This window comes from Coloeus monedula, assembly GCF_965178545.1.
Source record: "Coloeus monedula genome assembly, chromosome: 37".
Taxonomy (NCBI): domain Eukaryota; kingdom Metazoa; phylum Chordata; class Aves; order Passeriformes; family Corvidae; genus Coloeus; species Coloeus monedula.
Window position 1 is genome coordinate 1,894,227 of NC_138817.1, and position 13,570 is coordinate 1,907,796.

General features: G+C 63.1%; 2 protein-coding genes across 2 annotated transcripts; one reads left to right on the top strand and one right to left on the bottom strand.

The window, feature by feature from the left end:
• Positions 1-1,796: 1,796 nt before the first annotated feature.
• On the top strand, positions 1,797-5,205 carry LOC309584212 (uncharacterized protein; the record flags this gene model as incomplete). The annotated part of the gene is made up of 2 exons (XM_082300167.1): positions 1,797-2,201; positions 4,297-5,205. Exon 2 carries the CDS (start codon positions 4,411-4,413, stop codon positions 5,203-5,205), a length of 795 nt encoding a protein of 264 aa, XP_082156293.1. The 5' UTR covers positions 1,797-2,201; positions 4,297-4,410.
• Positions 5,206-5,878: 673 nt separating this feature from the next.
• On the bottom strand, positions 5,879-13,132 carry TACO1 (translational activator of cytochrome c oxidase I). Its single transcript, XM_082300159.1, has 5 exons — positions 12,851-13,132; positions 11,349-11,458; positions 9,135-9,265; positions 7,566-7,731; positions 5,879-6,159 (listed from the first exon to the last, which is right to left on the bottom strand). Exons 1-5 carry the CDS (start codon positions 13,089-13,091, stop codon positions 5,896-5,898), a joined length of 912 nt encoding a protein of 303 aa, XP_082156285.1. The 5' UTR covers positions 13,092-13,132; the 3' UTR covers positions 5,879-5,895.
• Between the last annotated feature and the right edge of the window lie 438 nt (positions 13,133-13,570).

The window sequence follows — 13,570 nt, forward strand, 5'->3', positions numbered from 1 at the left end:
GGAATTTGGGGTGAAAAATTGGGAATTTGGGGCGAAATTTGGGGAGTTTGGGGCGAAATTTGGGGGATATGGGGGAAAATTGGGAATTTGGGTGAAAATTCGGGAATTTGGGGGGAAAATTCGGGATTTTGGGGTTAAAAAAGGGGAATTTGGGGTGAAAAATTGGGAATTTGGGTGAAAATTCGGGATTTGGGGGGAAAATGTGGGAGTTGGGGGTGAAAAACTGGGAATTTTGGGGCGAAATTTGGGGTTAAAAATTGGGAATTTGGGTGAAAATTCGGGAATTTGGGGTGAAAAGGGGGAAATTGGGGTTAAAAAGGGGAATTGGGGTAAAAAAGGGGGAATTTGGGGTTAAGAAGGGGAGTTTGGGGTGGAAAATTGGGAATTTGGTCTTAAAAATTGGGAATTTGGGGTGAAATTGGGGGATTTGGGATTTAAAAATGGGAATTTGGGGTTAAAATTTGGGAATTTGGGTGAAAAATTGGAATTTGGGGTGAAATTTGGGGAATTTGGGGTGGAAAACAGGCAATTTGGGGTGAAAAAGGGGAAATTGGGCTGAAATTCGGGAATTTGGGGTGAAAAATTGGGAATTTGGGTGAAAAATTGGGAATTTGGGGTGAAATTTGGGAGTTGGGACCAAAAAAGAAATTGAAAGAAAAAAAAAAAAGAGGGAATTTTGGAGGAGGAAAAAACCCGGGATTTGGACCAAAAAAAAGATAAAACGAGGGGAGTTTTGGGTGAAAAATGGGGAGGTTTGGCACAAAAAGAGGGGAATTTGGGTTGGAAAGCTGGGATTTGGAGGGGAAAGGGGGATTTGGTCCAAAAATGGGGGAGTTTGGGCCAAAAAAGAGGGAGTTTGATTCCAAAAGGGGCGGTTTGAGGCCAAAAAAATGGAATTCAGATCCTAAAACTGGGGAGTTCTGACCAAAAAAGGGAATTTGGGCCCAAAATGGGCGAGTTTGGCCCCCGAAAATGTGAGGTTTGAGCAAAAAAAAAAGGAGGAGTTTGGAGAGAGGAAAGGAAAGTTTGGGCTGGAAAAATGGAATTTGCAGCCTAAAAGGGGGATTTGGACCCCAAAAAAGGGGAATTTGGACCCGAAAAAAGTGGAATTTGCACCCAAAAAGGGGCAGTTTGGGCCTAGAAAAGTGGAACTCGCGGTCCTCCAAGCGGGCCAGAGCGGCTCCAATGGCCCTCACCGGGAAACAACCATAGAGTTGAGAGGGGGTCATGGAGGATATGGGGACTGTTGGTCCTCCAAGGTGGCCAGAGCGGCTCCGAGCCGGAAATAACCATAGAGCTGATCCGGCGAGATAACGGCACGGACCGGAAGTGACCATAGAGCCGCGAGGGCTCCTTAAGGATAACGGAACTCGCGGTCCTCCGAGCGGGCCAGAGCGGCTCGAACCCGGAAGCCACGGCGGGGCTGAGGCGGATCGCTTCTGAGCGCCGCCCTTTGCACACGCGCTTCCCCCGTTCTCCTCTGGGCCGCGAGAAACGCCCGGAACGGCCCCGAACCGCCGGCAAAAAGCCCGGAACGAATCGCTCGGGATGGAATTCCTCGCGCCGAGGGCGGCGAGGGAAGAGCGGCGCCGCGAGCCGTGGCGAATCTGCCGCCGCCGCCGCCTCTCCTCGCCCTTTCCCTCATTTCCCCTCATTTCCCCTCATTTCCCCTCATTTCCGACCCATGGCTTCGCTTGAGTCTCCAGGTTTTTAACTCGGTTCGGGGTGGGGGGTTTTTTTTCGGAAATTCCGGGTGTTTTTCTTGTTAAAAAAGGGAATCAACCCAAATCCGAGCGTTTATTGGACGGATCCGAAGCGGAAATAACCATCGAGACGGAGCGTTACGGGGGCGGGGCGGTCCTCCCAGCGGGCTAGAGCGGCTCCGAGCCGGAAGCAACCATAGAGTTGGGTGGACAAAACCCGGGCGGTTCGGCACCAAAAAGGGAGTATTTGGACCCAAAAAGAGGCGGTTTGCCATCAAAAAGGAACGTCCTGACGCAACCGGCGCCCGGTGCCGGAACCTTGACCCGTTTTTGGGGCCAAATTCCGTTTTTTCGGGAGCGGGCGGCTCCTTTCTGCCGGAACGGCCACTTCCGGTTTCACCGCCCACTTCCGGTGCGCGCACTCACTTCCGGCGGTGCTCACCCCTTTCCGTTCCGTCGCGCTCACTTCCTGTCCGATCCGTTCCCCTTCCGGCCCCGGTGAGTCCCAAAATCGCCGCGTTTTGCCCCAAAATCGCCGCGTTTCGCCCCAAAATCGCCGCGTTTCGCCCCAAAACACGACGGGGGAGGGGAGGGGAGCTTCGCCCTTCGCCGGGGCCCGGCGCGTTCGTCCCGGTCCCTCTCACAGCCCCGATTTCCCCCCTTTTCCCCCCAAAATCGTTCCGAGCGCGCCTTTTTCCCGTTTTCCCCGTTTTTCACCCCAAAAGGGGCGGATGCGGCTCAAGCTCGAGGCTGCTTTGGGTCAGACCGGGCTCGGTTTGGGTCAATTCGGGTCAGTTTGGGTCAATTTGGGCCGATTTGGGTTAATTTGGGCCAATTTGGGCTGATTTAGGTCAATCCAGGCTCGATTTGGGTCAATTTGGGCCGATTTCGGTCAACTTAGATCAATTTGGGTCAATTTGGGCCGATTTCAGTCAATCTGGGCTCAATCTGGGCTCAATTTGGGTCAATTTAGGGTCAATTTGGGTCAATTTGGGCCAATTTCGGTCAATCTGGGCTCAATTTGGGTCAATTTGGGCCGATTTCGGTCAATCCGGGCTCGATTTAGGTCAATCCAGGCTCATTTTGGGTCAATTTAGGGTCAATTTGGGTCAATTTGGGCAGATTTCGGTCAATCTGGGCTCAATTTGGGTCAATTTAGGTCAATTTGGGTCAATTTGGGCCGATTTCGGTCAATCCGGGCTCGATTTAAGTCAATCCAGGCTCATTTTGGGTCAATCTGGGCTCAATTTAGGCCAATTTGGGGCCGATTTCGCTCGCTCCAGGCTCATTTTGGGTCAATCTGGGCTCAATTTGGGTCAATTTAGGTCAATTTGGGTCAATTTAGCTCAATTTGGGCCGATTTTGGTCAATCCGGGCTCGATTTAAGTCAATCCAGGCTCATTTTGGGTCAATCTGGGCTCAATTTAGGCCAATTTGGGGCCGATTTCGCTCGCTCCAGGCTCATTTTGGGTCAATCTGGGCTCAATTTGGGTCAATTTAGGCCAATTTGGGTCAATTTAGCTCAATTTGGGCCGATTTTGGTCAATCCGGGCTCGATTTAGGTCAATCCAGGCTCATTTTGGGTCAATCTGGGCTCAATTTAGGCCAATTTGGGGCCGATTTCGCTCGCTCCAGGCTCATTTTGGGTCAATCTGGGCTCAATTTGGGTCAATTTAGGTCAATTTAGGGTCAATTTGGGTCAATTTGGGCTGATTTTGGTCAATCCGGGCTCGATTTCGCTCGCTCCAGGCTCATTTTGGGTCAATCTGGGCTCAATTTAGGCCAATTTGGGGCCGATTTCGCTCGCTCCAGGCTCATTTTGGGTCAATCTGGGCTCAATTTGGGTCAATTTAGGGTCAATTTGGGCTGATTTTGGTCAATCCGGGCTCGATTTAGGTCAATCCAGGCTCATTTTGGGTCAATCTGGGCTCAATTTGGGTCAATTTAGGTCAATTTGGGTCAATTTAGCTCAATTTGGGCCGATTTTGGTCAATCCGGGCTCGACTTAAGTCAATCCAGGCTCATTTTGGGTCAATCTGGGCTCAATTTAGGCCAATTTGGGGCCGATTTCGCTCGCTCCAGGCTCATTTTGGGTCAATCTGGGCTCAATTTAGGTCAATTTGGGTCAATTTGGGCCGATTTCGGTCAATCCGGGCTCGATTTAAGTCAATCCAGGCTCATTTTGGGTCAATTTAGGGTCAATTTGGGTCAATCTGGGCTCAATTTAGGCCAATTTGGGGCCGATTTCGCTCGCTCCAGGCTCATTTTGGGTCAATCCGGGCTCAATTTAGGCCAATTTGGGGCCGATTTCACTCGCTCCAGGCTCATTTTGGGTCAATCTGGGCTCAATTTGGGTCAATTTAGGTCAATTTGGGTCAATTTAGCTCAATTTGGGCCGATTTTGGTCAATCCGGGCTCAATTTAGGTCAATCCAGGCTCATTTTGGGTCAATCTGGGCTCAATTTAGGCCAATTTGGGGCCGATTTCGCTCGCTCCAAGCTCATTTTGGGTCAATCCGGGCTCAATTTAGGCCAATTTGGGGCCGATTTCGCTCGCTCCAGGCTCATTTTGGGTCAATCCGGGCTCAATTTAGGCCAATTTGGGGCCGATTTCGCTCGCTCCAGCCTCCATTTGGGCCGATTCCCCTCCGATCTCCGTCCACGCTCCCCAGCCCCGCCTCGCCAGCGCCGTGCCCCTCCTCAGGACGATGCCGAGGGCGGCGCGGGCGCGTCCGGCCGAGCGGTACCGGCTGCGTTTTCGGCGGCTGCGGCGCGCGGCGCGGGCGCTGGTGCTGGAGAACGGCGCGCTCTGCGACGAGGTGGCGCGGCTCGAGGCCAAGTGGCTACGGGCCCGCGAGGAGCGGCGCTTCCTGCTCGCCCGCCTGCTGCGGCTCCGCGCCAGCGACGCCAACGACGCCAACAACAACGCCGAGGCGCCGAGGAGGCCGCGGCGAGCCAGGGACGGAGCCCGGACGGCCGCGGGCAGAGCGAGGCCGGGCAGGGATGGGCAGCGAGAGGCCGCAGCCAAGGACGGCCCCAGGGCGGCTGCGGCGAGGGAGGAAGCGTGGCCGAGCGGGCAGAGGCCGGGCGATGCCACGTGGGCAAGCGGGCAGAGATCGGGCGATGCCACGTGGCCGAGCGGGCCCAGGCCGGCCGGACCGCGGCCGCAGGACGGCGCCGCGCCGAGGCCCAACGGGGTCCGAGCGGCCGAAGAGGCGCGGCCGGCGCGGGAGGAGCTCCGGCCCAACGGGGCCGGCCCGAGAGGCGCCGAGGAAGCCACGGGGCCAGCGGGCAGCGGGCAGCGGGCGGCCCAGCGGCGCCGGCCCTCGGGGCGAGGGGAGGACGAGGAGGAGGAGGAGGAGGAGGACAACGAGGAGGAGGAGGAGGAAGAGGAGGAGGAGGACGAGGAGGAAGAGGAGGAAGGGGAGGAGGAGGAAGGAGCCGCCCCGGCCTTCGGCTACGCCGACCTTTTCCTGGGCAGCCCCGCGGGCTCGGACGAGTGACCACAGCAGCGGCCAACCCCAATAAATGACCCTGCCCGGCACCGGCGTGGCTTTTAACCACCCCCAGTGACCCTCGGACCATCACTGACCACCCCCAGTGACCCTCGGACCATCCCTGACCACCCCCAGTGACCCTCTGACCACCCCCAGTGACCCTCAGACCATCCCTGACCACTCCGAGTGCCCCTCAGACCATCCCTGACCACCCCCAGTGACCCTCAGACCATCCTTGACCACCCTCAGTGACCCTTGGACCATCCCTGACCACCCCCAGTGCCCCTCAGACCATCCTTGACCACCCTCAGTGCCCCTCAGACCATCCTCGGCCACCCCCAGTGACCCTCTGACCACTCCCAGTGACCCTTGGACCATCCTTGACCACTCCAAGTGCCCCTCAGACCATCCCTGACCACCCCAATGACCCTCAGACCATCCCTGACCACTCCCAGTGACCCTCAGACCATCCCTGACCACCCCCAGTGACCCTCAGACCATCCCTGACCACCCCCAGTGACCCTCAGACCATCCTTGACCACCCCCAGTGACCTTTGGACATTCCCTGACCACTCCGAGTGCCCCTCAGACCATCACTGACCACCCCCAGTGACCCCTGACCTTTCCCAACGCCCCCCGATGACCACTTGACCACCCAGGCGGCCGAGCCAGGCGGGGACACGTCCAACCGAGGCTTTATTGACCGTCAGGGGAGTGACCCGTGGCCGGAGAGGACTGACCCTCGGCCCCCTCCGGCCCCTCCTGGATGTTGTGGTAGAGCCGGACGACGTCCGGGCAGTCGCCCAGGGCCTGCAGTAGCCGCTCGGCCTGAGCCCGCGGCCCCTCGGGCAGCGCCAGCAGCGCCCGCGGCACGAACTCGACGGCGGCCGAGAGCGGCCGGAGCCCTGCGGCCTCCAGCTGCTGCCGGACGCTCGCCAGGGACGAGGGGTCACACAGGAACTGCGGGGAGAGGCCAGAGAGGGGGGGGTCAGGGGTCATTGGGGTGGCCAAGGGGTCATTGGGGGTGGTCAGGGGTCATTTGGGGTGGTCAGGGGTCATTGGAGGTGGTCAGGGGTCATTGGGGGTGGTCAGGGGTCATTGGGGATGGCCAGGGGTCATTGGGGTGGTCAGGGGTCATTGGGGGTGGTCAGAGGTCACTGGGGTGGTCAGGGGTCATTGGGGTGGTCAGGGGTCATTGGGGTGGCCAAGGGGTCATTGGGGTGGTCAGGGGTCATTTGGGTGGCCAAGGGGTCATTGGGGTGGTCAGGGGTCACTGGGGGTGGCCAGGGGTCACTTGGGGTGGCCAGGGGTCATTTGGGGTGGTCAGGGGTCATTGGGGATGGTCAGGGGTCATTGGGGGTGGTCAGGGGTCATTGGGGTAGCCGAGGGGTCACTGGGGGTGGTCAGAGGTCATTGGGGGTGGCCAGGGGTCATTTGGGGTGGTCAGAGGTCACTGGGGATGGTCAGGGGTCATTTGGGGTGGTCAGGGGTCATTGGGGATGGTCAGGGGTCATTGGGGTGGTCAGGGGTCACTTGGGGTGGTCAGAGGTCATTGGGGTGGCCGGGGGTCATTTGGGATGGTCAGGGGTCATTGGGGGTGGTCAGGGGTCATTGGGGGTGGTCAGAGGTCACTTGGGGTGGTCAGGGGTCATTGGGGGTGGTCAGGGGTCATTTGGGGTGGTCAGGGGTCATTGGGGTGGTCAGGGGTCATTTGGGGTGGTCAGGGGTCATTGGGGGTGGTCAGGGGTCATTGGGGGTGGTCAGAGGTCACTTGGGGTGGTCAGGGGTCATTGGGGGTGGTCAGGGGTCATTGGGGGTGGTCAGAGGTCACTTGGGGTGGTCAGGGGTCACTGGGGGTGGTCAGAGGTCACTTGGGGTGGTCAGGGGTCACTGGAGATGGTCAGAGGTCATTGGGGTGGTCAGGGGTCATTGGGGGTGGTCAGAGGTCATTGGGGTGGTCAGGGGTCATTGGGGATGGCCAGGAGTCATTTGGGGTGATCAGGGGTCATTGGGGGTGGTCAGAGGTCATTGGGGGTGGTCAGGGGTCATTGGGGTGGTCAGGGGTCACTGGGGTGGTCAGAGGTCACTGGGGGTGGTCAGGGGTCATTGGGGGTGGTCAGGGGTCATTGGGGGTGGCCAGGGGTCACTGGGGGTGGTCAGAGGTCACTTGGGGTGGCTGGGGGTCACTGGGGATGGCCGAGGGGTCATTGGGGTGGCCAGGGATCATTTGGGGTGGTCAGAGGTCATTGGGGGTGGCCGAGGGGTGGCCAGTGGTGGCCGGGGATGTCAGTGACCCCCGGCAGTGGCCCAAGGGCCAGCGGGGGGGGGGGGGGGGGGGGCTGTGGTCACTCCCAGGCCGCTCCCACCTTCAGCTCGGCCTCGTCCTCGGCCGCCACGTCCCGGGCTCCGGCCACCAGCGCCAGCTCCAGGGCCACCTCCATGGACACGGCCCGGCCACGCCCGTCCTGGCCGGCCACTCGCACCACGCCCACGGCCTCAAAGCTGTGCCGGACACCCTCGGCCAGAGAGCCCCTGCGGGAGGCCGGACACAGACCCTGAGTGACCCCTGAGTGACCCCTGAGTGACCCCAACCCACCCTGAGTGACTCGAGTGACCCCTGAGTGATCCCAACCCACCTTGAGTGACCCCTGAGTGACCCCAGAGTGTCCCCAACCCACCCTGAGTGACCCGAGTGACCCCTGAGTGACCCCTGAGTGACCCCAACCCACCCTAAGTGACCCCAACCCACCCTGAGTGACCCCAGAGTGACCCCAGAGTGACCCCTGCGTGTCCCCAACCCATCCCGGGGGTCCCCAGGTGTCCCCAGCCCCTTCCTGGGAGTCCCCAGAGTGTCCCCGACCCGTCCCCGGTGTCCCCTGAGCCACCCCAGTGTCCCCAGCAGTGACCCCAGCAGTGACCCCATCCCAGTGACCCCATCCCAGTGTCCCCATCCCAGTGACCCCATCCCAGTGTCCCCATCCCAGTGTCCCCAGCAGTGACCCCAGCAGTGACCCCATCCCAGTGACCCCATCCCAGTGTCCCCATCCCAGTGTCCCCAGCAGTGTCCCCATCCCAGTGACCCCATCCCAGTGTCCTCATCCCAGTGTCCCCATCCCAGTAACCCCATCCCAGTGTCCCCAGCACTGTCCCCATCCCAGTGATCCCATCCCAGTGTCCCCAGCAGTGACCCCATCCCAGTGACCCCATCCCAGTGACCCCAGCAGTGTCCCCATCCCAGTGACCCCATCCCAGTGTCCTCATCCCAGTGTCCCCAGCAGTGTCCCCATCCCAGTGTCCCCAGCAGTGTCCCCAGCAGTGTCCCCATCCCAGTGACCCCATCCCAGTGTCCCCATCCCAGTGACCCCAGCAGTGACCCCATCCCAGTGTCCCCAGCAGTGTCCCCATCCCAGTGACCCCATCCCAGTGTCCCCATCCCAGTGACCCCAGCAGTGACCCCATCCCAGTGTCCCCAGCAGTGTCCCCATCCCAGTGTCCCCAGCAGTGTCCCCATCCCAGTGTCCCCAGCAGTGTCCCCACCCCGCTGTCCCCTGATCCATCCCGCTGTCCCCACCCCGCTGTCCCCAGCACCGTCCCTGACCCGCACTGGCCCCAGCACTGTCCCCACACCGCTGTCCCCTCTGTCCCCGCTGTCCCCAGCACTGTCCCCTCCCCACTGTGTCCCCGCTGTCCCCAGCACCATCCCTGACCCGCACTGGCCCAGCAGTGTCCCCAGCAGTGTCCCCAGCAGTGTCCCCAGCACTGTCCCCACACCGCTGTCCCCTCTGTCCCCAGCACTGTCCCCAGCACCGTCCCTGACCCGCACTGTCCCCAGCACTGTCCCCAGCACCGTCCCTGACCCGCACTGTCCCCAGCAGTGTCCCCACGCCGTCCCTGACCCGCACTGTCCCCTCTGTGTCCCCAGCACCGTCCCTGACCCGCACTGGCCCAGCAGCTGGCCGAGCTGGCGCTGGCACCGCCGCGGCTCCCCGGTGACCACGTCCAGCAGCAGCTCCGAGCCCCCCGGGCCGCGAGCCCCCAGCAGCAGCCGCGAGCCCCCGGCGCCTTCCTGTGGCCACACAGGGCCCCCAGTGGCCCCAGGTGGCCCCAACCCATCCCAGGGGGTCCCCAGAGGGTCCCCAAGTGGCCCCAATCCCTTCCCAGGGGTCCCCAACCCTCCCAGGGGGTCCCCAGAGGGTCCCCAACCCACCCCGAGTGGCCCCAGGGGGGTCCCCAAATGTCCCCAACCCCATCCCAGGGGGTCCCCAACCCTCCCAGAGTGGCCCCAGAGTGGCCCCAAGTGTCCCCAGAGTGGCCCCAACCCACCCTGAGTGGCCCCAAGGGGTCCTCAACCCCATCCCAAGGGTCCACAGCCCCTTCCCAGAGTGTCTCCAACCCTCCCAGGGGTCCCCAAATGTCCCCAACCCCATCCCAGGGGGTCCCCAACCCTCCCAGAGTGGCCCCAGAGTGGCCCCAAGTGTCCCCAGAGTGGCCCCAACCCACCCTGAGTGGCCCCAGAGGGTCCCCAAGTGGCCCCAGAGCGTCCCCAACCCCTTCCCGAGGGTCCCCAACCCTCCCAGGGTGGCCCCAGAGTGCCCCCAACCCACCCTGAGTGGCCCCAAGGGGTCCTCAACCCCATCCCAAGGGTCCACAGCCCCTTCCCAGAGTGTCTCCAACCCTCCCAGGGATCCCCAAATGTCCCCAACCCCATCCCAGAGGGTCCCCAACCCATCCCAGGGGGTCCCCAACCCCTTCCTGGGGGTCCCCAACCCTCCCAGAGTGGCCCCAGAGTGGCCCCAAGTGTCCCCAGAGTGACCCCAACCCACCCAGAGTAGCCCCAGAGGGTCCCCAAGTGGCCCCAACCCCTTCCCAGGGGTCCCCAACCCTCCCAGGGGGTCCCCAGAGGGTCCCCAACCCACCCCGAGTGGCCCCAGGGGGGTCCCCAAATGTCCCCAACCCCATCCCAGGTGTCCCCAACCCCTTCCCAGGTGTCCCCAACCCATCCCAGGTGTCCCCAACCCATCCCAGGTGTCCCCAAATGTCCCCAACCCCATCCCAGGTGTCCCCAACCCCATCCCAGGTGTCCCCAACCCATCCCAGGTGTCCCCAACCCCATCCCAGGTGTCCCCAACCCATCCCAGGTGTCCCCAGCCCATCCCAGAGTGTCCCCAACCCCATCCCAGGGGTCCCCAACCCCTTCCCAGAGTGTCCCCAACCCATCCCAGAGTGTCCCCAAACGTCCCCAGTCCCATCCCAGAGTGTCCCCAACCCATCCCAGAGTGTCCCCAACCCATCCCAGGGGTCCCCAACCCCATCCCAGAGTGTCCCCAACCCATCCCAGGGGTCCCCAACCCATCCCAGGTGTCCCCAACCCCTTCCCAGGTGTCCCCAACCCATCCCAGGTGTCCCCAGTCCCTTCCCAGGTGTCCCCAACCCCATCCCAGGGGTCTCCAACCCCATCCCAGGGGTCTCCAACCCCATCCCAGAGTGTCCCCAACCCCATCCCAGGGGTCTCCAACCCCATCCCAGGTGTCCCCAACCCCATCCCAGAGTGTCCCCAACCCATCCCAGGTGTCCCCAACCCCTTCCCAGGTGTCCCCAACCCATCCCAGGTGTCCCCAACCCATCCCAGGTGTCCCCAACCCATCCCAGGTGTCCCCAGCCCATCCCAGAGTGTCCCCAACCCATCCCAGGTGTCCCCAACCCCATCCCAGAGTGTCCCCAACCCATCCCAGGGGTCCCCAACCCCTTCCCAGGTGTCCCCAAACGTCCCCAGCCCCTCCCAGAGTGTCCCCAACCCCATCCCAGGTGTCTCCAACCCCATCCCAGGGGTCCCCAACCCATCCCAGAGTGTCCCCAACCCATCCCAGGTGTCCCCAACCCATCCCAGAGTGTCCCCAACCCCATCCCAGGTGTCCCCAACCCCTTCCCAGGTGTCCCCAACCCCTTCCCAGGTGTCCCCAACCCATCCCAGGTGTCCCCAACCCCTTCCCAGGTGTCCCCAACCCCTTCCCAGAGTGTCCCCAACCCATCCCAGGTGTCCCCAACTCCATCCCAGGTGTCCCCAACCCCTTCCCAGGTGTCCCCAAGCGTCCCCAGCCCCTCCCAGGTGTCCCCAAGCGTCCCCAGCCCCCTCCCCCAGGTGCCCTCACCTGTGCCCGCCGCAGGGCAGCCTCGATGGACGCCTTGGGCATGTTGCGGGCGCGGCACTGCTGGACGGCTGCGGCCAGAGCCGCGTTCAGAGCCGGGTCCGGGCCCCCCTCTGCGGGGACAGCGGCGCTGGGGGGGCTGGGGACACCTGGGGACATCCCGGGGACACCCTGGGGACACCTGGGGACATCCCGGGGACACCCTGGGGACACCTGGGGACACCTGGGGACACCCTGGGGACAGCGGGGGACACCCTGGGATGGGCTGAGGACACCCTGGGGACACTCTGGGGATCCTGGGGACACCCTGGGGACACCTGGGATGGGCTGGGGACACCCTGGGGACATCAGGGACACCCTGGGGACACCCTGGGGACACCCTGGGATGGTCTGGGGACACCCTGGGGACATCAGAGACACCCTGGGGACACCCTGGGATGGGCTGGGGACACCCTGGGGACATCAGGGACACCCTGGGGACACCCTGGGGACACCCTGGGATGGGCTGGGGACACCCTGGGGACAGCTGGGGACACCCTGGGGACACCCTGGGATGGGCTGGGGACACCCTGGGGACATCAGAGACACCCTGGGGACACCCTGGGATGGGCTGGGGACACCCTGGGGACATCAGGGACACCCTGGGGACACCCTGGGGACACCCTGGGATGGGCTGGGGACACCCTGGGGACAGCTGGGGACACCCTGGGGACACCCTGGGATGGGCTGGGGACACCCTGGGGACACCCTGGGGACACTCTGGGATGGGCTGGGGACAGCTGGGGACACCCTGGGGACACCCTGGGATGGGCTGGGGACACCCTGGGGACATCTGGGGGGGCTGGGGACACCCTGGGGACACCCTGGGGACACCTGGGGACACCCTGGGATGGGCTGGGGACACCTGGGGACACCCTGGGGACACCCTGGGATGGGCTGGGGACACCCTGGGGACACCCTGGGATGGGCTGGGGACACCCTGGGATGGGCTGGGGACAGCTGGGGACACCCTGTGGACACCCTGGGATGGGCTGGGGACACCTGGGGACACCCTGGGGACACCCTGGGGACATCTGGGGGGGCTGGGGACAGCGGGGGACACCCTGGGATGGGCTGGGGACACCCTGAGGACATCATGGACACCCTGGGGACACTCTGGGGATCCTGGGGACACCCTGGGGACACCTGGGATGGGCTGGGGACACCCTGGGGACATCAGGGACACCCTGGGGACACCCTGGGGACACCCTGGGAACACCCTGGGATGGGCTGGGGACACCCTGGGGACACCCTGGGGACATCAGGGACACCCTGGGGACACCCTGGGGACCCCCAAATCCTGAGGGATTGGGGGAGGGGTGGGCTCGGCCTGTCCCCATATCGCGACATTCCGGTGTCCCCACATCGCGACAGCCCCGCCGCTCCTCCGCGCCGCCCCACCAGCCCTCTACACCCCCCGCCCCCCTTCCCCACCCCTATCGCGACACCGCGCTCTGTCGCGACACCTCTGGCGGCCGCCCTCAGCATCTGCGCCAGGCGCTGGAAGAGGCGGCTCCGCTCCGCGTCCCGCGGGCCCTTCACGTTGCGCACCTTGGACCAGCGGTTGTGCCCGGCCATGGCCCGGCTGGGTGGCCCCGGGAGCCTCCGGAGGAGCCCCGGGAGGAGCCCCGGGAGCGGCGGGGGAGCCCCGGGAGCCGCCAGGGCCAGCGGGGCCCAGCGGGGTCCCCTCAGCGCGGCCGCCGCCATGGCCCCGAGCGGCCTCCTCCGCCGCGCCGCGGGGCACGCTGGGTAACGCGCCTCATTTGCATGGCCACGCCCCGTGATTTGCGTGGTCACGCCTCGTGATTTGCATAGCCACGCCCTTCGGGGGGGGGGTGCCGGGCGGGGGTGATGTCATCGGTTCGGCGGAGTGGTCACGCCCCTTTTATGCAAATTGGGGGGTTGGGGAGGGGGTTGTTTGCATAACCACGCCCCTTTGGGGGGGTGGGAACACCTGGATCAGGTGAGGGGGAACATCTGGATCAGGTGAGGGAGGAGGATGGGAACACCTGGATCAGGTGAGGGGGGAACATCTGGATCAGGTGAGGGGGGAACATCTGGATGGGGGGGGGCGGGAACACCTGGATCAGGTGAGGGGGGAACACCTGGATCAGGTGAGGGGGGAACACCTGGATCAGGTGGGGGGGGATCAGAACACCTGGATCAGGTGAGGGGGAACATCTGGA